The sequence below is a fragment of the Pristis pectinata genome, chromosome 1, assembly GCF_009764475.1.
Source record: "Pristis pectinata isolate sPriPec2 chromosome 1, sPriPec2.1.pri, whole genome shotgun sequence".
Taxonomy (NCBI): Eukaryota; Metazoa; Chordata; class Chondrichthyes; order Rhinopristiformes; family Pristidae; genus Pristis; species Pristis pectinata.
Window position 1 is genome coordinate 53,436,414 of NC_067405.1, and position 24,590 is coordinate 53,461,003.

General features: G+C 41.1%; 1 protein-coding gene across 2 annotated transcripts in view; it reads left to right on the top strand.

Moving 5' to 3' along the window:
- The window catches only part of LOC127576532 (PTB domain-containing engulfment adapter protein 1-like), a 273,626-nt gene that overhangs the window by 238,169 nt on the left and 10,867 nt on the right, over window positions 1–24,590 (top strand). Inside the window, exons 10-12 of one of the 2 annotated variants that reach the window (XM_052027036.1) lie at window positions 16,593–16,817; window positions 19,899–20,034; window positions 20,472–20,566. In XM_052027036.1, the coding sequence (XP_051882996.1) occupies window positions 16,593–16,817; window positions 19,899–20,034; window positions 20,472–20,566 (456 nt within the window). The remainder of the gene's footprint in view (window positions 1–16,592; window positions 16,818–19,898; window positions 20,035–20,471; window positions 20,567–24,590) is intronic. The other variant, XM_052027044.1, reaches the window with a different exon arrangement.

Below are 24,590 nucleotides of genomic sequence, written 5' to 3' on the forward strand. Positions count from 1 at the left end.
TATAGATTCTGGTCAGTGAAGCCCATGGGTGTTCAGTGTAGTTTGTATAGATGTTAGTTTTATTGTTGGTGATGCACTGGTCCTAAATGATTCCCCAACATTTCTAAGGCAGTGAAGGTGGAAGCTGTTCAAAATCCCTGCTTGTTTGACTATGCAACGTAGATTTCACAGCATAACGGAGGGCACTGAGTACACATCTGATAAAAGGGCAAGCGTGTGCTCATGTTTGGTGACTTGTTGTTCCAAAAACAAGTTAAATTTGTCAGGAGGCTTTTCTGGTTCTCCATGGCATAGCAAGCTGATTAAAGCTGAATTGCAATGGTGAAAGCGATCCACATTTTCCAGAGTTTCATTGCTGATACAGATTTTGGGTGGGATGTTAGTGCATGACAGATGACAACTGCTTTACTGATGCTGATTACCAAGCAATAGAAAACTTGTTCATCATGATTGTAATTCATCAGATGAATTATAAATGAGCACAGTGTCATCCACAAAGAGCAGATCCCAAGTAGTTTCCTTTATTGTAAAATCAGTTGATGTTGAACAAGCTGCCTTCCAGACCTAATTCGGTTAGTACCCCCAACTGATCACTCCCAAAAGCACACTTTAGAAGAACAGAACAAAAAGTGCCAGAGCCAGTTGGTGCCATGATACAATATTACTTATTATTATTAACACATTGCACCCAGATGTTTAATTTCAATATTGTCTTCATTTTTTTTTGTAATTTCCTGAAAAGCCAGAACAGCTATGTGGTCAAATAATTTACACCATAAAAAATACACTTAACAGTGTTCACCGCATGTAATACTCACACGAAATATTCATTGAACCTGATATGTCAGCTTGAAATTCTGCTGGTTTCATCTATTTAAACATAGTGCTGTTACTAATTAGTTATGATTAGAAAATAGGAGTAATGCTAAAACTGTGAAGAACATTCACAATGCATGACAGCAGAATAGATTACGTTGTCAAAGTTCAGTGAATTAAATAATTAGCCTATCACTAAAATCTCTTCTGAATTATTCATTCAAGACCTTACATTGCAAATTATTCTATAACAAACTGACATTAAATGTGATTTATACAGACTGTACAGCTGAAGTTTTTTTTTAAAGTAGGAGTCTTGAAATAATTTTCCATATTGCACATGGCATCACATTACCATTTCAATTAGATAACTTTTTTTTCATTTCTTCATTTAAGCAAAGTGGCAAATCCAGTTTTTGATTGCCCTTGTGAAGGTGATGGCTCACCTCCACTTCAAACCACCATAGTCTATTTAATGAATGCACTCTCATATTCCAGTCAAGTCCTAGGATTTTGACTCTCAGGGATGATATATCTTTTTGTGGGTACATAGGGAGCAGCTGTCTTCCCATACACATACACGTGAATCAATATATAGAGGACCCTGCTCAGGAGGGTGCAATACTGGACATCCTCTTGGGGAACGAAGCAGGGCAAGTAACTGATGTGACACTCAGGGAGCACTTTGGCTCTAGTGACCATAATTCCATTAGTTTTAAGTTAGTGATGGAAAAGGATAGGACAGGTCCACAGGTTAGGGTTCTAAACTGGAGCATTGCTTATTTTGGGGGAATTGGGCAGGATCTGGCAGAGGTCAATTGGGTAAGCCCCTTTGAAGGGAAAGGAACGAATGGCAAGTAGGAGACTAAGGAGTGTGATATTAAGAGTCCCGGGGCAGCATGTTCCTGTTAGGGTGAAGGGTGAACCTGGCAAGTTTCGGGAAGCCTGGCTAACGAGGAATATTGAGGCTCTGGTCAAGAAAAAGAAAGAAGCATACATTGGGTTTAGAAAGTTGGGGACAAGTGAATCCCTTGATGACTATAAAAAGATTAAGAATACACTTAAGAGGGAAATCAGGAGGGCAGGAGAGGGTATGAGATGGATCTGGCAGGTAAGTTTAAGGAAAATCCCAAGAAGTTCTACAGCTATTAAGAGGTAAAGTGTGGCTAGGGAGAGAGTAGGTCCCCTTAGAGATGAGCAGGGCTACCTATGTCTCGAGCCGCAGGAGATGGGTGGGATTTTTAATGACTATTTCTTCTCTGTGTTTACTGAGGAGAAAAGCATGGTTGCTCAAGAGATAAGGGAAACAAGTGGAGATGTGTTGGAGGAAATTCATATTACCAGGGAGGAGGTATTTGCACCTTTACAGTGCATTAAGGTGGATAAATTCCCTAGGGCCTGATGGAGTGCATCCTTGGACTTTGTGGGAGACTAGAGAAGAAACTGCGGAGGCCCTTGTGGAGATATTTGCTTCATCATTAGCCACTGGTGAAGTTCCCAAAGACTGGAAGGTGGCTAATGCCCTTCTGTAGTTTAAGAAGGGTAGCAAGGACAAGCCAGGGAACTACAGGCCGGTCAGCCTGACATCAATAGTGGGGAAGTTACTGGAGGGAATTCTGAGGGACAGGATCTACCAACATTTGGATAGATTAGGAGGAGTCAGCATGGCTTTGTGCGGGAAAAGTCATGCTTAACAAATCTTTTAGAGTTCTTTGAAGAGGTAACCAAAAATGTGGATGAGGGTAGGGTAGTGGATGTTGTCTATTTGGACTTTAATAAAGCCTTCAACAAGGTCCCGTATGATAGGCTGGTCTGGAAGGTTAGGTCCTGTGGAATCCAGGGAGAGCTCATTAGGTGGATTCAAAATTGGCTCGGATTTAGGAAGCAGAGGGTGGTGTTGATGGTTGTTCCTTGGAATGGAGGCTGGTGACTAGTGGTGTGTCGCAGGGGTCGGTGTTGGGACCCTTGTTATTTGTTATTTATATAAATGATTTGGGCGTGAATACACAGGACTTGATTAGTAAGTTTGCAGATGACACAAAATTAGGCAGTGTTGTTGATAGTGAAGAAGGTTATCGTAGATTACAGGAGGATCTTGATCAGTTAGGGAAGTCGGCCGAGGAGTGGCTGTGATAATAAACCTGATTCTGATTATGAAATGGATAAAAGTGAGGTGGTGCATTTTGGATAGTCAAACCAGCGTAGGACTTGTACTATGAATGGTAGGGCACTGGGGAGTGTAATGGAACAGAGGGACCTAGGAGTACAAGTGCATAGCTCATTGAAAGCGGCATCACAGGGTGGTGAAAAAGGCGTTTAGCATGCTGGCCTTCATCAATCAGGGTCCTGAGAGTAGGAGTTAGGACATTATGTTGCAGTTGTATAATTTGTTGGAGAGCCTGCATTTGGAGTACTGTGTTCAGATTTGGTCACCCTATTATTAGAAAAGATGTGGTTAAACTGGAAAGAGTAGAGAGAAGATTTACGAGGATGTTGCCAGGATTAGAAGGCCTGAATTATAGGGAGAAGTTGTCCAGGCTAGGTCTTTATTCCTTGAAACATAGAAGAGTGAGGGGCAACCTTATAGAAGTGTTTAAAATTATGAGAGGCATTGATAAGGTGGATGGTAACAGTCTTTTCTCCTGCGTAGGGGAGCCCAAAACCAGAGGGCATAGGTTTTGGGTGAGAAGCACTTCGACAGGTACACGGAGGGGCAGGGCTTGGAGGGATATGGACCAAATGCAGGAAATTTGGACTAGCTGCGTGGGCATAGTGGTTAGCATGAATTCACTGGGCTGAAGAGCCTATATCCATGCTGTACTGCTCAATGTTTCCATGCTGCCTCTTGTCCTTTGAAATGGTAGAGGTGAGGCATCAAGGAAACATTGTCATGTTGCTGCTTTTTATCATGCAGCTGGTACCTTCTGCAGCCACACAGCATTAGTCTATGTTTTTCACTGTGTCAGCGTTCACAGGATTGCAAAGCACTGATGGGAACCTGAGAGTGTTGCTTTTTTGAAGTACCCAGCCTGTACACTGGTCGCCAGAAATTATGGATGGTCCCTGAGAATACATCAGTTAGCTAATTTAACCCACAAAAATATATAGAATTTCATTCAGCTTCTGATGTGGCCTGATCTCAAGAACCACTGTTGCTCCACCAGATCTTTTAAAATGCTGAGGCCCCATGGACTTTCATGATTTGGAATCCTTGCTCTCCAACCATAACCATGGTGGCAATAATCTTGTTTTAATCCTGAAGGCGGGCTGCCGAGCTTCAAAGGCAGGTACTCAACCATTGCATTTCCTGAAGTTTGAGATCAATAATTTTTGGAGACACAGAAATCATGTGCTTAAGGTTGGGAAACAGCCATGATCTTATTGAAACAAGGGGCCTCTTCTTGCTTCTATTTCACACATGCTTGTCCAAATGTGAGTGCATTTCAAGCAATGTCAGTTTGGGCACTCCCTCTCCCCTTTGCACCATGTGTTTTCAAAGAAAAACCCACCTCAAAATTGAATATCGCTTAAAAGTTGTCACACCTCAGATGTTGGGCAAACCAGGATTAGTGACTTAAAGGACCACAAATATATTGCCTCTGATCTTTAAGTGGAAGTTTTTAATTGTATAAAATCTAACAAGTCCAAATCTAACAGGAAAAAGCAGATACAAATGGCAATACTCCAAATAAACCAGTCGTCACTACTAAGATTCAGTAATCAATAAGTGCCACAAATAGGTCGTCACCTAAAATGTTTTTTATTCAAATTGGTTTAATCAATTATGTTATCGTAATATTGATTCATACATATGGACACAGAGACAGAGGCAAAAAAGAGACAAGAAATAAATATAGAAAGTAGCTTAATAGTGAAACTGGCACACAATGAGAGAGATTATTTCCAAAAGAATATATTTAGATAATTGTGGAATTGTTAGTGTATCCTAAATGGAACAATCCTGCAAAGATTTCCTGTTCATGTTCATTCTGTCATTGTTCTGCATTTGTAATTCTGTACACGGCTGTACCCAAAGATAACTCAGTATGAGTAGATTAGAGGTTTGGCCTTTGTTCACCAGTATCTTCCTCTTCTTTCACCCTTCACCCAGGCTGTAAAGTTAAATCCTGCTTTTCCTCAGTAACGTAAATGAACCTGTAGCGTTGTACAGAGCAGAAACGGGTCCTTCGGCCCATCATATCCATGCCAACCATTTTGCCCGTCCACACTAGTCCATATCCCTCTATGCCTTACCTATTTAAATGCCTGTCTAAATGCCCTTTAAACTGGCAGCTAGTTCCAGATATCAACCACTCTTTTTTTTAAAAAAACTTTTCCACAAATCCCCTTTAAAATGCTTTCCTCTTACCTTAAATATATGCATTCTTGTTTTTGACACCTCTATCACGAGAAAAAAGAGATTCTGGCTATTTACCCTATCTATGCCTCTTGTAATTTTATATACCTCAGTCAGGTCGCCCCACAGCTTCCTTTGTGGCAGGGAAAACGAGCCCATCCTATCCAATCTCTGCTCATAACTAATGTCTTCCAATCCAGGGGCAACATCCTGGTAAATTGCCTCTTCACTTTCTCCAGTGTGACCACATTCTTCCTACTGTATGGCGAACCGAACTGCGCACAATACTCTAAGTATGGTCTAACCAGTGCTTTGTAAAGTTGCAACAAAACTTCCCAATGTTTATATTCTGTGCTCCAGTCTATGAAGGCTGTGTGCCTTATGTCTTTTTCACCACCTTATCTATTTGTGTTACTGCTTTCATGGAACTATCGACTTGAACCCCGTGAGGTGCCTCTGTTCACCAACATTCCTCAGTGCCCTACTGTTTACTGTATATGCCCTGCCCCTGTTTGACTTCCCAGAATGCATCGCCTCATACTTGTGGGATTAAATTCCATCTGCCAACTCTCTCTCCAACTTTCCATCTATACCCTGCCATAGCCTTAGACAACCTTCCTCACTGTCCACACCACCAACTTCCGTGTCATCTGCAAATTTACTAATCATACCTCCTACATTCACAATTTCTGCAGTTTGTACCAAAAAATTATATTGAGAAACTGGATTTGATATTTTACCAATTATATACATATAGATGTAATATGTATTTGGTTGTGTAAGTTCCTCAATCTGTTCCACTCAAATTTCCCAAACTAAAAAGTTCTGCAGCAACTGAAGTCAGTCGAGCCTTTTGGCCCTACAGCCTGATTTGGGGAGTCCCAAGATCAAAAGTGACATTAGCAGAAAATTCTCCAAAACTACAATAATTATAAACTAAAACCCTCATAGAGTGAACAAATGTATTTTGTGCAATACCAAAACCTTCATGTTAGGATTGCTTTGGTAGGAAACAGAAAACTGAAAGAAAGGTTGGATATTTGGTGTCCACAATGATGCTGATAGCAATTGATAAATAACTGAGGGTATATACCAGAAGACAGGCACTTAAGTAGGTAACTAAGGCTTTAATAATCTACCTTACCACATTAAAATACCTTGCGCTCTTCACATGCTGAATCGCTTTTGACTTTCAATATGAAGGTTATTGCTGCAGCCCTTCCCCATCTCTAATGACTGTGAGCAACATTGAAATTACTGAGATGAGCAAGGATAAATCATCTGATTTTCAAGCCATAATTTCTCAAAGAAGCAGTCTATTCTGGGGTGTTTTCCAGTTGCAAATGCATGCACAATCCAATTACTAAAATTGTTCAAATTAGAAACCTCTCTAGCATGTGCTGAAAATGATGATGAGAAGCTGTTTCACAAATTATATTTTCTGAAAGCAGTGGGTTATGCAGGTCATTCATTTCCTCATTGCCTCTGCTACTCAGTAGGGTCTTGTACCTTAAGCTTACTTCCTGCCTAATCCACATTATGGAAGCCCTAGTTTCCATAATTCCATAAATCTATTGATTTCAGGTTTGAATATGTTCACTGATGGAGAATCTTCAAACCTCCTTAGGCAGAAAATGTCACTTCATCTCACTCTGAAATGGTTGGTCCCTTATACTGAAACTGAGTCCTGGTTCAAATTCTCCACCCTAAGGAAACGGCCTCTTAGCATCTACCCTGTCAAAACCTTTCAGAATCCTGTGTGTCCCAATGAGATCATCTCTTGTTCTTCCTGACTCTACTGAGTACAAGCTAATCTGTCCTTCTAGAACAGCCCACTGATTCCACCTTTCATACTAGTGGATTGGCACTGTGCAAGATCTGAGCATGTCTTTAGCAAAAAAAAACAAACTGCTGGAGGAGCTCAATGTGTCAGGCAGCATCCACGGAGGCGGAGGGATAGTCATTGTTTTGGGACCCGAGTCCTGATACAGGGTCTCGACTCAGAACATCGACTATTCTTTTTCCCTCCACAGATGTTGCCTGGCCTGTTGAGTTTCAAGGAAAGTTTGTTTTTTGCTCCAGATTGCTGTATCTGAAGTCTCCTGTGTCTCCTGGGGCTGCCTTTACTCTCCTTCGAATAAGGAGATTAAAACTGCACACAATTCTGACTCAGACTGGAAAGGGTGATTGTCAGAAATTGTTGAAATCAATGTCCTCACTGCACAGGTATTTAAAATATTTAGAAATAGCGTATGTTGCAAAAAATAGAAATATCTTCCAAGAAGTTTTTGTTTAGCATAGCTAATACTTGTCATAGCATAACCAGTAATGGGCATAGAGAGTAACATAGCGTGGTCCAATTTTTTCAAAATTAAAGGGCCTGATAAAGTAAAATTAGATGGGTTATTAGTGTTGGATTATGATTGCACAGCCAGAAGTTGATACGTATTGCAAATGAAATATTTTGGACTTTGGTCCTCTTATCTGCATTTTGTTAATGCAGATTACTTTCTTTGCCTTTATCTCAGTGCTTGTTGAAGCTACTGTTCCAGAAAATTAAACTAACATGGTGTGAACATGAGTTCTTCACCTTTAAGTAATTTTATATGTCAGTGAATGGTAAAATTTCAGTTCCCTTAGAATTGCATCAGGTGAAGATGTGTGGACAGCTAGGGAAAAATATTGTGGTAGTGGAGGTGTGGAAGGTGAATGGGAGAGATGATCAATGAATTAGCACAATTGGGAGAATGGGATGAAGAGTTCAACTTGATTTGTGAGAAATGGTGTAATAATGCATTTGTAGTGGCCCATACTCATGGAACTCGAACCGCCATCGGCGGCCGCGTGGGAGCATGTCGTAGACTAACCGCAGGGCAGGCCTTCCGGCAGAAACCTTATGTCATGTCCACCAGAGAGGCTCTGGGGTACTTTTGCACGCACGCGCGTTTTGCTTGTCTCAGTAAAGTGTGCTCCAGTTCAACCTCCACGGAGTTTTCCTTTCAACAACGCGCCGCATTCAGCTACATTTGGTGACCCTGACGCTTCCAGACGACATCTGGAACCCGCGACATGGACTCCAACGACTCGCACAACGCAGTCTCGCTCAAGCTCCTGACTTTCTGAGCCGCTCAGCCCCACATTTGGTTCGAGCAGGCTGAGGCCCAGTTCAGTATCAGAGGCATTACGGCCGACGCCACGCAGTACTACTATGTGGTCAGCGCGCTCAACCAGGACCGGATCATTGACTTCCTGCACCATCCACCAACGGAGGACAGGTACGCTAAGATCAAGGCGCTCCTCATCCACACTTTTGGACTCTCCCGCTGCAAACAAGCTGCGAGGCTTCTGCACTTGGACGGCCTGGGCGACCGCAAGCCATCCGAGCTGATGAATAACATGCTGGCGCTCACGGATGGCCCTAAGCCCTGCCTTTTATTTGAGCAGTTGTTCCTCGAACAACTGCCAGAGGACATTCGCCTCCTCCTCGCAGGTGAAGATTTCAGCGACCCGCGCAGCCTCACGGCCAGGGCAGACATTTTGTGACAGAGTAAACAGCGGGGAGCGGTTTCCATCTGCCTAACCATGACCGCGCAGGCTAAGGCCAAGACCCCACAACTGAAGCCACTGAGAGCCATGGGGGACAAGGGTGAGGGTTCGGATCAATGGTGCTTTTACCATCAGAGATGGGGGTAAAACGCGCGCTGCTGCCGTCCACTGTGTGCCTTTCCGGGAAACGTCGGAGCTGGCCGTTGCTAGTGGCTTCGATGGCTGGCCATCGCGGCAGCCTCCTGTTCGTTTGGGACCGACACTCCGGGCAACGTTTCCTGGTGGACACCGGGGCCAAAATCAGCGTCCGTCCCCCCTCAGACATGGACACCCGTAACGTGGCCCCAGGCCCCGACCTCACCGCTGCGAATGACACCACCATCCGGACGTACGGCTCGCGTACTATCCCACTGCATTTCGGGCCCAGCTGTTTTACCTGGACCTTCACGGTAGCAGTGGTGTCACAGCCGTTACTAGCAGCGGATTTCCTACAGGCCAACCGTCTTCTGGCTGACCTGAAGGGCCGGCGTTTGGTCTACACTGAGACCTTCCAGACCTTCCAGCTCGGAGAAGCTCAGTTCCCGGCCCTCCACCTAGACTCCGTCACACTCTCGGGTGACGAGTTCGCCAGAGTGCTGGCGGATTTCCCCTCCATCATCACCCCACAGTTCTCCACTACCGGTCCCAAGCACGGCGTGCAGCACCACATCCCCACACAAAGACCACCACTGCACGCCCGAGCCCACAGGCCACCACCCAACAAGCTCCACCTCGCCAAGGAGGAGTTCCGGAAAATGGAGGAGATGGGAATTATCCACCGCTCGGGCAGCCCTTGGGCATCTCCGCTGCACATGGTGCTCAAGTCTGCAGGAGGTTGGAGGCCCTGCAGAGACTATAGGAGACTCAATGACGCCACAATCGCCGACTGATAACCAGTGCCCTACATCCAGGATTTCACGGCGAACCTCCACGGGGTGACCATCTTTTCAAAAATCGATCTGGTCCGGGGGTACCATCAGATCCCCGTGCACCCCGACGATGTGCCCAAGACAACCCTCATCACCCCCTTCGGGCTGTTCGAATTCCTAAGGATGCCTTTCGGCCTCGAGAACGCCGCCCAGACTTTCCAGAGGCTTATGAACTCAGAGGGGCGAGGCCTGGATTTCGTCTTCATCTACCTAGACGATATCCTGGTGGCCAGCAAGTCACGCAAAGAGCACGTGGCACATTTGCGCCAACTCTGCCAGCGCTTGAGCGACCACGGACTGGCAATCAACCCGGCAAAGTGCCAGTTCGGGCTGGCGGAGATCAACTTCCTGGGCCACAGGGTCAACCAGCACGGAGCCACCCCTCTACCGGACAAGGTCCGGGCTGTCCGCCAGTTTCCCAAACCCAGCACGGTCAAGGGCCTGCAAGAGTTTGTGGGGATGGTAAATTTCTACCATTGGATCGTGCCGGCGGCGGCGCACATCGTGAGACCCTTGTTCAGCCTGACGGCCGGCAAGGCCAAAGAGATGGCATGGGACGCGGAGTCCACGGAAGCTTTCGAACAGGCCAAAGAGGCATCGGCGAAGGCGGCCCTCCTAGTACACCTGAGAGTTGATGTACCCATGGCGCTCACAGTCGACGCTTCCGACACGGCAGTCGGCGGAGTCCTGGAGCAACTTGTCAAGGGCCAGTGGCGACTGCTCGCCTTTTTCAGCTGACACCTGCGACCACCGGAGGTGAAGTACAGCGCTTTCAACGGAGTTGCTAGCGCTGTACCTAGCTATCCGGCACTTCCGGTATCTCCTCGAAGGAAGGGATTTCACCGTGCATACAGACCACAAGCCCCTCACCTTCGCCCTTGCAAAGGTATTGGACCCATGGTTGGCTCGGCAGCAGAGGTACCTCTCCTTTATTTTGGAGTTCACCGTAGATGTCCGCCACATCGCAGGGAAGAACAACGTGGTCGCCGACACGCTGTCCCGCCCCCACATCCACTCAGTGACCACCTCAGCCCCAGGGATCGACTACACGGCGCAGGCGCAACAGGCGGACACTGAGATCCCGGCCTACCGCACTGCCATTTCAGGACTCCAGTTGGAGGATGTCTCCGTCGGCCCGATAGCGGTTCGGCTCCTGTGTGACACGTCTACTGGCAGACCTCGGCCTGTGGTACCAGCAACATGGAGGCGATGGGTGTTTGACACGCTACATGGCCTGGCCCACCCGTCCATCTGGGCGTCTATCAAATTGGCGGACAAATTCGTTTGGCACAGTTTGCGCAAGCAAGTCGGACACTGGGCCAGGACCTGCGTACACTGCCAGACTGCCAAAGGTCAGTGGCATGTGAAGGCCCCTCTCCAGCAGTTCCAGCCGATGCTCGGGAGGTTTCAGCACATCCACGTGGGCATAGTCGGCCCCCTGCCTGTCTCCCGGGGCGCCAGGTACATCTTTACCATGGTTGACATGTTCACCAGATGGCCGGAGGCCGTGCTGCTAGCGGACACGTCAGCCGAATCCTGCGCCAGCACGCTCATCGCAAACTGGATCGCCAGGTTCGGACTCCCAGCGGACATCACCTCAGACAGAGGGGCACAGTTCACATCAAGTTTGTGGACAGCACTGACGCAGCTCCTGGGCACCCGGTTACATCACACCATGGCGTACCACCCACAGTCCAACGGTTTGGTTGAGCGGTTCCACAGGCACCTCAAGTCAGCCCTGATGGCGCGCCTCAGATGGCCCAACTGGACAGATGAGCTCCCCTGGGTTTTACTGGGCATCCGCACGGCCCCCATGTAGGACCTGGGCACCTCCTCGGCAGTCCCGGACGAGTATGTGCCAGAGGCCCAAGGTCCAGCAGGGACGCCGGCAGAAGTGCTGACGAGGCTGCGGGACAAGGTAGGGACCCTGGCACCAGTTCCAACCTCCAGACATGGCACTACACCGTCCTTTATCCCTAAGGACCTCCAGGACTGTGAGTACATTTTCATTCACGGGCATGCACAAGTCACCTCTACAGAGGCCGTACGAAGGACCCTTCAAGGTGATCTGGCACAATGGACCTACGTGTGTCGTGGAGGTGGGTGGCCGCGAGGAGACTTTCACAGTGGACCGCCTCAAACCAGCGCATTTGGACATTGAGCAGCCGGTGAAGGTACCCTCACTGCGCCGGCGGGGCAGGCCACCCAAGAGGGACACACAGACTGGGGGTCCCACGCCCCCAATGGACGTTTCTGGTGGGGGTGGTGTAGCGGCCCGTACTCACGGAACTCGAACAGCCATCGGCAGCCGCGGGTGAATGCATGGGAGTGCGTCGTAGACTAACTGCAAGGCGGGCCTTCTGGCAGGAACCTTACATACGTCCGCCGGAGAGGCTCTCAGGTACTTTTGCACCCGCGCGCGTTTTGCTTGTCTCAGTAAAGTGTGCTCCGGTTCAGCCTCCACGTCTCTGAGTTTTCCTTTCAATAACACGCTGCGTTCAGCTACACATTCTTGAATTGGGAGTACAGACGAGGAATGCCTTCATATCATGAATTATATCATTTTAAATCAACTTGTCAAATTCAGTAACTATTCATAGATGTCTGCAGCTTCTAATCAAGAAATAAGCGAAAATTCTTCAGGATCTTACTGTGGTGAGTAGTGGAATGATGGGCATAATTTCAGCTTAAGTGATGATCACCTCCTGTACTCTCAAGTATAGGCTATAGGCCTGTTTCCAAGCCTGTACTGAGTTGTCAGGTCTTTTTGACATTTTTTTTGTTTAGTTAGGTTTCGCTATCTTCTTAGGTTAACACGTATGTATATGCATGACTATCAAATAATTAATTCTTAAAGATTCATTATTTTCCGTAAAATAGCACTTTGCAGTTATCACCCATCAAAAAATTAGTACTGTGTTTCCCCTTCTAGCTCCTAAGTTAATAGAAAGTGTAGCACCGTGTCTCACAAGCAAGGAAGAGATTGGATTCATTCCCCTGATTGGACCCAGTCTCTTCCTCTGAGCTGTTTTTGGCTTGGGGCAAGAAATGGAAATCCTGTGAAATGCAACATTCATTATAGTTATAATTAGGATACTTTACAGGAAAATGTCTTACTGAAGATCTTGTGATTTTTTTTACTTACCTGTGAGCTACTCAGTACTTTCAAATGAATAAATGGGTTTGGTGATATCCATTACAGACTTCCTGTCAATTAGTCTTGAAGAAGGGCCCTGACCCAAAACATCAACTGCCTGCTTTTCTCCATGGATGCTGCCTGGCCTGCTGAGTTCCTCCAGCATCATAATGTTTTTCATCTAGATATTCCAGCATCTGCAGTCCTTTGTTTCTCTTGTCAATTATTTGTGGATTCAAATGATGTGTGCCCTTCCCGTTTTAAATTGCCTTAATGCAGTTTCTTTTAAATTTTTAGAAGAATGTACATCAAACACTCAAGTAAGAAAGATTTTTATTTTGTGCTACAATATTTTTTTGCAATTAACTCAGTTGGCAAAAGGAAATCAATTACATCAAAGGCATTATATCAGAAATGTTATTAGCCCCCACACACTCACCCTTTGCCATGCTGTCAGAGTTTTGTAAGCTTTTGAGTAGAGAATTGCCTTCAACAGGCATCTGAAATGGCATGGCACTCTCTACAAGAGATCTGTGACAGGTGAGCAGGTAACAAAACAATGAATTTGATGGATCCTCAATGGTACAAACAGAACCTGTCTGGGTGACATGGTGACGCAGTTTGTTATGCTGCTGCCTCACAGCTCCAGTGGCCCAGGTTTGATCCTAACCAAATGTTGATGGTGGAGTTTGCTTATTCTCCCTATGACCACGTGGGTTTCCCCCGAGTGCTCCAGTTTCTTCCCATATTATCAAAGGTGTGCTGGGAGGTTAACTGGCAACTGTTAATTGCCTCTTCTGAAGGTGGGTGGCAGGAGAATCAGGAGTGAGTTGATTAGTCTGAGAGAGGGAATAAAGTACAGAGAGATGAGTAGAGGAATGGGTCTGATGGGTGCGCTCTGAGGGCTGGCATAGACTTGATGGCCAAATGGTCATCTTCTGTGTTTAAGGAAATATGTTGTAATAAGATGAACCAAGACAAGGAAATATAAATCAGATTTAAATCCTGTACAGAAAACAAAATAAAGAAAAGGAAGAAAATATAGATTAAGAAAAATAAGAGAGACAGAAAAGATTGATATATTTTTTAATTTCAGCAATTATATTTTGTAAAAATTAAGTTTCATGCAAAGTTAAAATTTCAGCACTGGATAGGCCATTTAACAGCAATTAATTATGTGGAAATGAAGTTGCCATCATAGCAATTTCACGTCTATCTCTGTTTTAAAGTGTAACATCTAACCCACTGCTTGCCAGTTTCTGTTCAGGCAGTAATGACAACAATATGTGACATTCAGTGACTCCAGTGAACTACTAACGTATTCGGCACCCGCTTCCTCTTGTGCTGCCTGGCTTCCTTTCTTTACTCTCATTTGGCCCCTTTTGATGTTCTTGATGTGTACCCACCTTCCCTTTGTTTCTCCACACTGCAAAGTATCTCACCTTTTCAATCTTAACCTTGGGAGTTTAGCATGGTAAATCACAACCAAAAGCCTGAACGAAATTACTGTGGTGATTGAAAAGCAGCAAAACAGTTAATTAACGCAATTTGTTTCTCTTAAAGGCACAAAAACATGAATGAGCATTTAATATACTGCCTGGTTGGTTCAAAACTGCTAGTGCCAGGAAATCACCCTGAAAATTATACTGATGCTGTAGTTAGAGCTTATTCTGAAGCAACTCTCAGTAGTGCCAAAATCCATATCAGAATATCACAATACATAGTTGCAGCTGAAAAAAAAAGATAAAGCAAGGAATAAAGGCTTATTCTATATTAAAACATAATTGATTAGATTTCCTTTTCAAATTGTCTCTCAGGAAATACATTTTTGTCAGTTGTTTTGTCTTATTTTGTTGTTTTAATCTTTAGTTTTCAAGGTCCAGACAATTAGAATATATACTGAAAAAGAACTGCAGATGCCAGAAATTAGAAATAGAAACAAAATGCTGAAAATACTCAGCAGGTCAGGCTGCTGAAGAAAAACAGAGTTAACTTTTCAGATTAATTACCTTTCATCAGAACTCAAAGTGAGAAAAGAGGGTACTTGTTTTAAGATGCAGAGAGGACAGGTAGACAGAAGGAAGGGAATGCCTCTGATAGGGTCAAGATCAAGTTTGACAAAATGAACAATTAGTTTTGGTGCAATCTAAGAGAGGAAAATGAATGCTTGAATCGTAGCTGAACTCTCTGGAGGAATGTTGTGTATATAGATTTTTAAAAACTGTCTCATAAAAGCATCTTTAAATTAATATATGTGATCAATATGCAGACATTATTTTGACAAGCCTCATATTTTTCATCGACCCCCCCCCCCCACCAACCCCCCAACACTTCCCTGGATGCCATCACTAGAATGCCCTGTTTGAACTTGGTGAAATATCTGTTGTATTGTTTTCTTCTTTCTTTTTAAACTTCATTTCCTAAAGCACAGTCATTACATTAAGAGGAAAGAATAGGGGGAAAAATAGTTGTGTTTTAAATTTAAGGAATGTGGGTAGCTGAAAGTTTAATTACAAATAAATCTATATTTGAATTGTTGATGTGTGAGATTGATGGAGGTAAGACATTTAAAAATGAAATAGAGTGAACTTAGCAAACTTGATTCACAGCGGGTAACTTCTTCAAAAACTGATGATCAAATTGCTCAAGACAGTACAAAAAAATCTTATGTATGACTATGGCTTGCAATCTAGTCTGAATAAAGTGTGGTGTCTGCTGTTGCGATTTTAGAGCTATTCCGTTTCCTACTTTGTATTGAATTTGCACAATTTATTTTCAAAGGCAGAGACCAGAGGAGTCAATGAAATTATTGGGGGAGATTTTACCCCACCAGTAAATATTTATTCCTCCTGAAAATCAGAAGGAAAAGGTTGGGATATTTGACAGCAGCACGAGACACCATGAAAATATTAAGCTGATTAGTATGTTTGAAAGTCATAAAGACAGAAATTCAGATCAGGGATTGTACAGCAAATGTGTGATCTGCCTGAAGTGCCATGAAGATACTGAAATAGGGAATTAACTCTGTTATTTCCCTACTTGTTGGATGCTGTTGGATCTCCCTACTTCTGTCACCAATGGATTTATTACTGTTTTAAATCTCATGGTGCAAATGTTGTCTCAGAAGCTAACAGACTGCCTTTCAAATAGTCTGGCTGACCTTGTCAAATTTTGGATTATTAAATGATTATATAAACGATCCAATGTAGCAATTAATGACAACATTTTCCATGTTGCTATGTTCCAACTAACATTTAAAAGACAATAATTACCTAAGCCAATGCTTGAAAGTGCTGACAGTTTATTTGTTACTTGCAACTGTAAAACATAATTGATCATTCTACTGCATTACAAACTTGCACAGCTGACAAATTAGTAGTTGTTGGTAATATATCTAAATCTGTAAACAATGCCATCCTTTCCAAAAGTGATATTAAGAAGGAATAAGCCCTTGATTTTTTTTTTACCGGATCTAATATTTTCCATCTGAAACTTGACATCCATTATTTTAAATCCATTGTTTGCCATGATTTGTCTTAAAGAATGAATGTAAATTTATGGATCAAGTGTACACATTTCAGAAATGGTTACATTTTTTTGAAATACCAATGCATTTCTTACGTTAGTTATGCCCTTTTTGTGCCATAAATAATCTAATGCACAAGACTGGAGCACAAGACTGTAATAGAGGATGAAAATTTTACAGTGAAAAGAAGTGTTACTCTCTTGCAATCAACAATTCTTTCTTTTTCTGTCATTTTCTTCTTAGCTGTTGCACATCGGTTCCAGGAACCAGCTGCAGTTGTGTCAGAGCCCATCAACTCTCTTCTGGTCCCATAACATGGAGAAAGTGTTATTTCCTGAAATAGCCTCTTTTACACTTAGCCCAACAAGCCCTTCTGGCTCCAGCTTAACAGAGGGTCTACTAACACCACCTTCACCCAAAAGCAGTTTGCAACAAACAGTCAATGGATTGAGTATTCCACGACCTCGTGTAACTTTAACATGCATGTTTTCTGCCAATCAAAATAAACAACACATTAAAGTTGCTTTGCATGTTTTATGAAATGTGTTATGGCATGGAGAAGAAATGCAGAGCTTTTGAGTTTCTGATTTTGAGACTTTGAGTGTGCTGTGGTTTTATTTTGATATTGCCATTGAAGTGTAAGTGCTTACAAATACATTGTTGAGTAATCTAAAAGTCTGGCATGCATTTACATAGGTTGGTCAGAACAACCCCATGAACAAACTGACCTAAAGAAAACTTACCGCCATAAGACATGGCTGTCCTTATATGCCCATCAATGCACAGAAATTAAACCCGATGACAGGAGGCACTTTCTGTGTCACAATCTGATCAATAGATTGCTAAATTGCACTCTTCCATTTGTTGCTGCCTGTAACTAGATGATTAAAATGACAAGGAAATATATTTTTTTAATAAACCAATCAGAAAACTTATATTATGATGAAGTGTTAGCAAGATTGTACCTTAATATGTTTATGTGCAATATTCAAAATCTTTTGAAGAATGTTGGTGTATTGCCTTTCTTTTTTGGATTCAATCGCAAGACAAACAGCTGTTTTATTTTCTCCAGTCAAACTCCCACACACTGGGCTTGAGTGCAAGACACAAAGCTGCTTCTTATCCAAATAGCTGACATTGGTCTTAATTATCACTAAAATAAGCCTCAAGTTGCTGTAAACTCATGAGAATATGTTTCAACGGGATGGTGTCCACAGACTGCACTTGCTTACTCAACTTGACCTTTAAGATAATTTTGCAGTTCCCAGCAATTGTTGGAAAATATGAGGAATCCTGTACTGATTTAGTAACAGAAAGTTGTGAACTTAATGGGTAAGCTCTGCTGGTAATTTTCCAGCTGTGTTCCAGTGGTCTATTCCACAGGGCAATTTACCTGCTGAACTTGCACCAGGTTAGGCCATCGCAGACAGTGGGAGTCCATTTATTTGAAATAAGAAGAACAGCTGCTTGGGACAAGAGTGTGTATAGTTTATGTTTTATTTAATCAAGTTTTCTTTAATATTCTTAATTATTTATTGTGTTTGTAAGAGATTTAGTTTATCTTGATTTTTAAAAAAATGTTCAAATACTTTAATTCTTCAGTTTTTTATGTTTTTGAAAGTTTTTGAATATCAGTGGCACTCAGAAGACTTTTAAAGTTATTGGTAGCTTTAACAACTCACAAAGGCCAGAGCCATGTCTTATGGCGGTAAGTTTTCTTTAGGTCAGTTTGTTCATGGGGTTGTTCTGACCCACCTATGTAAATGCATTAAGCACAAAAAGCAAGGTCTCGTCCTTTTGCAGTGGAAAGGCACTAAGCAGCAAGTAAATATCTGCAAATGAAGTGTCCATAGTTGATATCTGTATCAGTGGTGAGTTTGGATGGTTCACCATTGACAAGTTTGGGCCCTTTATCTTTCACTATAAATAACACAACAGGGACAGTCGACTTGCACAAGTGTTTACAGCCATGTGTTCACATGCAAAAATTTAGGTACATATAAGCACATAAATATTTTTGTTTTATTTATCTACTGTTGCTAGGCTATTATTTTAATTTATACTTGTTCTAAACTTGAGTTGTGAATTTCATGAAATAATGTGAGACGACTTGGTGTATCCTTTAAATTATTTTACCTATCATGAATAACTTTTTAAATTTTAACACATTACCAGTTAGTGAAATAATTTTATTTTAATCACATTATATATATATATATATATATATATATATATATATATATATATATATATATATATATATATATGTGGCTTAGACATTCATATTGTTCAAAGCTCAAGGCAAAAAATCTTGAGCATGCTTATTTATGAATATCAAGTCATAATTTACTGCCACAAATCATTTAATGACAGTTGCCATTAAATAGACCTACATGCTTTTAAAATTGTAGAAGTTTTTTTTAAATGAGAGTAAAAGTTGAATGACACTGCAAAACAAAAACAGGACATATGGGACTAAGTGAATAGGAAAGGCAATTGTATACCTTCTTAACAAGTGACTGTCTAAGTTTCCAAAGGTTCTGAGCCATTTGATGCCTGAATCACTATATCAAGCAGAGAGGTGAAGAGTAAATAATTTGAACACAAATCTTTGATTCATTTTTAAAAACAAAACATGTTTTTTTTAATATTGTATTCAATTACATATTTATTTGGTGTTCAAACACACTTCGTAAGAGTTAAAACACAGTACCCATGCATTCTAGATAACACCCTCTTAAAGCTTGAGTGTGGTCTACATTGCAATTTCTCAAAAAGGAAAATTCATTCCAGAGACGTGTACAATCAAAGTTGTATAATTAAAAATATTTCCCAGCATTAAAGTAATTTGAAACCATACAGAGTGCAAACTTCATTTCTGAAAGGTTTAATTTTCCCTGAGTGAATTAAACTACAGCAGCTATTTTCTTGTTAAGAATTACTTCTGGAAAAACATTAAATATTTGTTTAAAGTTTTAAATATTATTCACAAACAGTTCCTTGCAAATGATTCCTATCCTTTCATAGTTCTTTCTTCATAAAGAATAAGCCACTCAATTCCTTGAATCCATGTTGTCATTCAGATAGCTGACTGTAGCTGATTTAGGCCTCTGTGTATTCGCTACAGTTCTATCTCCCTTGGTACCCTTACTTAACCATAATCCTACTGGATTCACTACTTCAGGGGGTAAAGGGTAATGAATTAATTTCGCATTAGAAAGAAGGAAGTGTAAATTGGATGCGTATTCACAAATAGAAGCTTTAGTTAGTTTTCTACAGAATATTCCTGAAAGACAGATTGAAAATAATTTTTGGAAATTTGTAGCTTTTTAACTTTGCTCCACACATTTCTTCTGTGCATTTCATTTCATCCATCAAGAAGGTGTTTTGAGTTTCTATTGGAGTGTTGTTGTAGTGCTGCTGGCAAAGGCTTACTGCATGATTTCTTTGAATGTTAAAATATTGAAATTTAGTTGCATTTTTACATGATAAAATTATCTGTAGTGCTAATAATTGTACTCCTAATTTCTTGATTTTCTTGCATTTTAGAGAGTCATGGTTCCTCAGTCTCCAAGTACAGACCTATTTGATATGGTTCCATTTTCACCGGCATCGCCTCTTTTACCAATGCCATCCAGTAATGGTACAGAGCTCCCTCCTTTACCTGTTAGATCATCTGAGATGAGTAAGTTGTAAAAATACTACTTTAAAATCAGCCTGATATTTGTAATTTTTGATTATTTTTAAATATTACATTACTCATTGTTAGCTTGTATGTTTTTTCCATGATGAATATGTTTCCTACAAAATATGTTATTTTAAGTTGTTATAGGGAACATAAATTGGATTTTTCATGTAATAAAACATGTTAAGTTTCTTTCTGGATTAATGAAGTTGAATGTCTAACTACGTTATTTTTCATGCTAGAGTCAAAGTAGGCTTCAAATAGTTATTTATTTGTGCAACTTGCAAGTAAATTATTTTCATAAGTTAGTATTGGCAGTTGATCCCAAAATAATTACTGTTCAAAAGTATGTCTGCAACTTCAGTAAATGTAACCGTTATGGTGATTATGATTTGGCATTTTGCAAAGACTAAAATATTCTTTATTATCATTTGCAGAAAGAGATATTTTTGGCGCTGAGCCATTTGATCCTTTCATCTCAGTTGGGGGGGACTTTCCGCCAGACATTCAATCCAAACTGGATGAAATGCAGGTGAATAATTTGCAGCTTTTTTTTAGTCATTAAGAATATGATTTTGCATGCTGAAATTCAAATCTGGAAGCAAAACTTTTAAGTGAATTATTCACTATACTGTGTTCTAAAATGTGAAGAGTACAGGGAGTACACATTTCATAATTACTTGAAAAGTTATCAGAAATCAATTTAGATGTCTACTTAAAGAAGAATCACCACAGTATAATGAACAGTGGTGTAGAAGAAGTACACACTGCATGATAAAAACAAAATGAAGCTGTTATGTTAAAGTGTAAAAATAGGGGTGGGGGAGGTGGGAATGAAACCATGTTCTGAATTTATAACATTTTTGTACCTGATTACAAAATGTAGAATACACTTTGGGGTGCAGAACTGTTGTAGTTTCGGGAAGCAGTGTTAGACTTGACCGAAGAGATATTCTTGTGGTTATGCAGGGTACATTTTAAAAAGCCCCTTTCTACTTGTGTTCTTTTCAGTATCAGTAGTGTCAGCTCTGATAAATTTAATGAGTATTCTGTTGTGTGCAAAGCCCTCTGTTCTCTGTAGTTTGAAAATAGATTTAACCAAAAGGTGCACAGCCCTTGAAGTTAATTTCTGATCCATAGCTCATTGATCGATAACTACGGCATGAGAAAGGTAACTGTCTCAGTTAGTCTAAATTATAGTTGTAGCCCAAGGATATAAAGATAATTAAGATAAAAATTCAAATAAAATTATCATATTGCTTTTAATACTAATTTTCATGCAAGATCAGCTTAAATATATTAGGCTAGAAATTTACTTGGGTTGCAAAATGTCAAGAAAAAAATTGATCACTTGCCCACTCCACACACACAGAACGGACCTTGGGAAATTATCTTGCAGTTTTCCACTTATGCCTCGAGTGGCAGTGTCATTAATTGGCATGCAACACAGTTAAATTTGTTGTATGACATTTGCTGCATGTGCACTTAAGAACTGGTGCGAATCTGGAATTTGGGAATGGTTTTCATTCAAGGATGAAGACCTGCTCCAAAATATGTTAGAACCTTGTTCCTACGTAATTTTCCAATGAGAAGTTGGAAAATTAAAGGAGGTCTTGATCATCCCATTAATTATCCCATTGTCTTCAATGTGACGTGTGTCCTTTGTTTTCTGGGGAAATGAGCAGGAGAGCAAGCACTTCAGTTCTTAACTGGTTTGCTGCTTCTGGCAGCACAAAGTCCCTTCAGAGATCTATGGAATTTAGAAATAATTAAGTAACAGGATTATGCAAATTGACCTCTTGAACCTGTTCCAATATTCAGCTGATAAGTCACTTAACTATATATTGGTCTGTTCCCTGCAGTTAAGAAAAAACTGAGTATTAGATTTTAAAATTAATAATTAGATTTGCATTAGTTGCCATTGGTGGTAGCTGCTTCCATCACCTACCCAATTCTAAGGGAAATCTGCCCCAAAGCCATCCCAGATAGATTCTGCGATTGCCAACAATGGGAAATTGTACCTTGAAATCCACATTTCTCATGATGAAGTAACACATGAAGTGACGTGCAGTTCTTTCTTGTGATCCTGCAGGTCTGTGACTTGTGTTAAAGTAAAAATCGCTCTTAAAAATAGCCATTAAAATCTCTCCGAAAAGTCCTTGCACAAAATTGTTGCAGGTCCCCTCAAAGTGAATTATTTCACAGAATTTCTGGGTCTTTTGCTTTTTTTTGAATGAAATGAGCTACCTTGCTGCCTTTTGAATTGTTTCAGTCTCTACAGTCAAGACATACTTCATTACTTTAAGACACACAGTCAGTTAAAGTACGCACTTTGCCTCGTCATATTGGACTTTTCTCCAACAAAAAGGACATCACTATAAGTTTCTAAATTTGCATTTATGATTAACAAATCATAAAAGACCAGTTATATTCAACTGGAAATACTTTTTCAAAAATAAATCAAAAGGTTATTATGTTTTGTATTCCATGACATACCTTAAAGGGGGAACATTTGACATCAGTGTGCATGGTTATGGAGGTGCCTAAGAATGGCCTTGGAATATCTCATCTGATTTACTTTTCCCTGTCTTCATAAGCATTAAAATCAGGAGTAGACCACTGGATATCTTAATCATGTTTGGACATTCAATAAGATCATGTTTGCTCTTTTACTTCAGTGCCACTTCCCCACATTAACTTTATATTTCTCAATTTCCTTAATATTTTAAAATATCTATCAGTCTCTGCTTTGATTATACTTAGCGACTATGCTTTCACAGGGGTATTGGGTAGTAAATTCCAAAGATTCAACATTCTCAGGCTGAAGAAATATTATCTAATTTCTGTCCTGAATAGTCATCTATCTTACTTTGAGGCTGGGATCCATGGTTCTGGACCCTGGCCAGGGGGAAAATTGATTTCACATATACCCCGTCAAGCCCGAAGAACTTGGTACATTTTAGTGAGATCATCTCTGATTCTTCCAAACTCGAGATAACAGACGTAGCCTCCTTTATGTCAAAACATGCTACAAATTCATCATCCAAGAAATTAATATGCTGAACCTTCACTACATTCTCTTAGTCACAAATATGTCCTTCCTTAGGTAGGAAGACCTGGCCTGTACACATTATCCTACATGTGGTCTCATCAGGGCATTATATAATTGGAGGTCTCTACTGCTGTACTTAAATTCTCTTGCAGTAAAGGCCAACAAACCAGTGGCTTCCTAATTGCTTACTGAGTCTGCACATTAATGTGATTTGTGTGCAAAGTCTCCCAAGTCCTTCTCAACACCAATGCCTTTCAGTCTTTCACCTTTTGAAAGATAACCTGCCTTTCTATTTTCTCATCCAAAGTGAATGACTTTACATTTTTCCATATATATATTGTCTGCTTTTGGCCTTTCACTTAATCCATCTATATCCATTGAAGTCCCTCTGCATCTGTCTCATAATCCACTCTGCCATTTAGCTTCGTAACATCTGCAGACTTGAATATCTTGCACTTGCTCTCTTTGTCCAAATTATTGATCTAAACTTTGAGCAAATAGACCATGGCACCCCATTGGTCTTAGCTTCCCAACCTGAAAATGACCAATTTAGTCCTACTTTTTCTATCTGAGAACCAATCCTAAATCCACACCATGCTACCCTAATACTCTGCACAGATTTTGTTTAATAATTCTTGTGATAAACTGATAATGTTTGCTCAGCAACTTGTCCCACACTGGGAGGAGTTCAGCAGAATCCTGGATTGAATGTAACTCTTACCCTACAGTAGCATTTTGTGTACATTTTCCATGCTATGCTAATATGGCATATGAAGTATAACCTATCAGTGTGAAAGCTACTGAAACTCCACTGAAAACACAGAAATTACCTGGGATAATGACTCTTCCTTAACTGTCATAACTTTTCAAACATTGTTTCTTAGAGCAACAGAAAAACAAGTGCTAGTTAATGATTCCTGCTCCTTCATTTCCTCATTTATGTTCTTGTTTTTAATCAAACCTTAAAAAACGATTAGCAACTCATGACAGTGTACATGGTGGAGAGGGGAGAAGGCAAGGTGGTTGGGGGGGGTGGGAATGGGCAAGAATGTACAATGAACACTGTTCCTTTAAGAGATCTGCAAATGCTTGTTCAAATAAACTCCCCTTTCTTCTCTATATATGCTGCCCTGATGCAGCTCGCTTCTGCTACTACCCATTCTATTGATGGCAGGTATTTCTGTAATTTTACATTTCAATAAAGTGCATTTTAGCAACTTCCTAAAATTTGAATTTAACTATTGGTATACTCTGTTGGCTACGTGGATCATCTATTTTCAGTATCTTACATATTGTATAAAATGTTGTGAAAAAACTTTGACCTTTAAAGCCACAGATTAAACTTAGATTTTTGGCTCATTGTAGCATCCAGTTATTTAATTTCCAGTAAGTTCATGATCCATTTCAATAAATCATTACATCTTTTGGTTCTCTCCCATTGACCAATCACATAACAAGTGCCTTGGGTCATATTATTGTTTGACTGTTAAATATGCTGGATGCT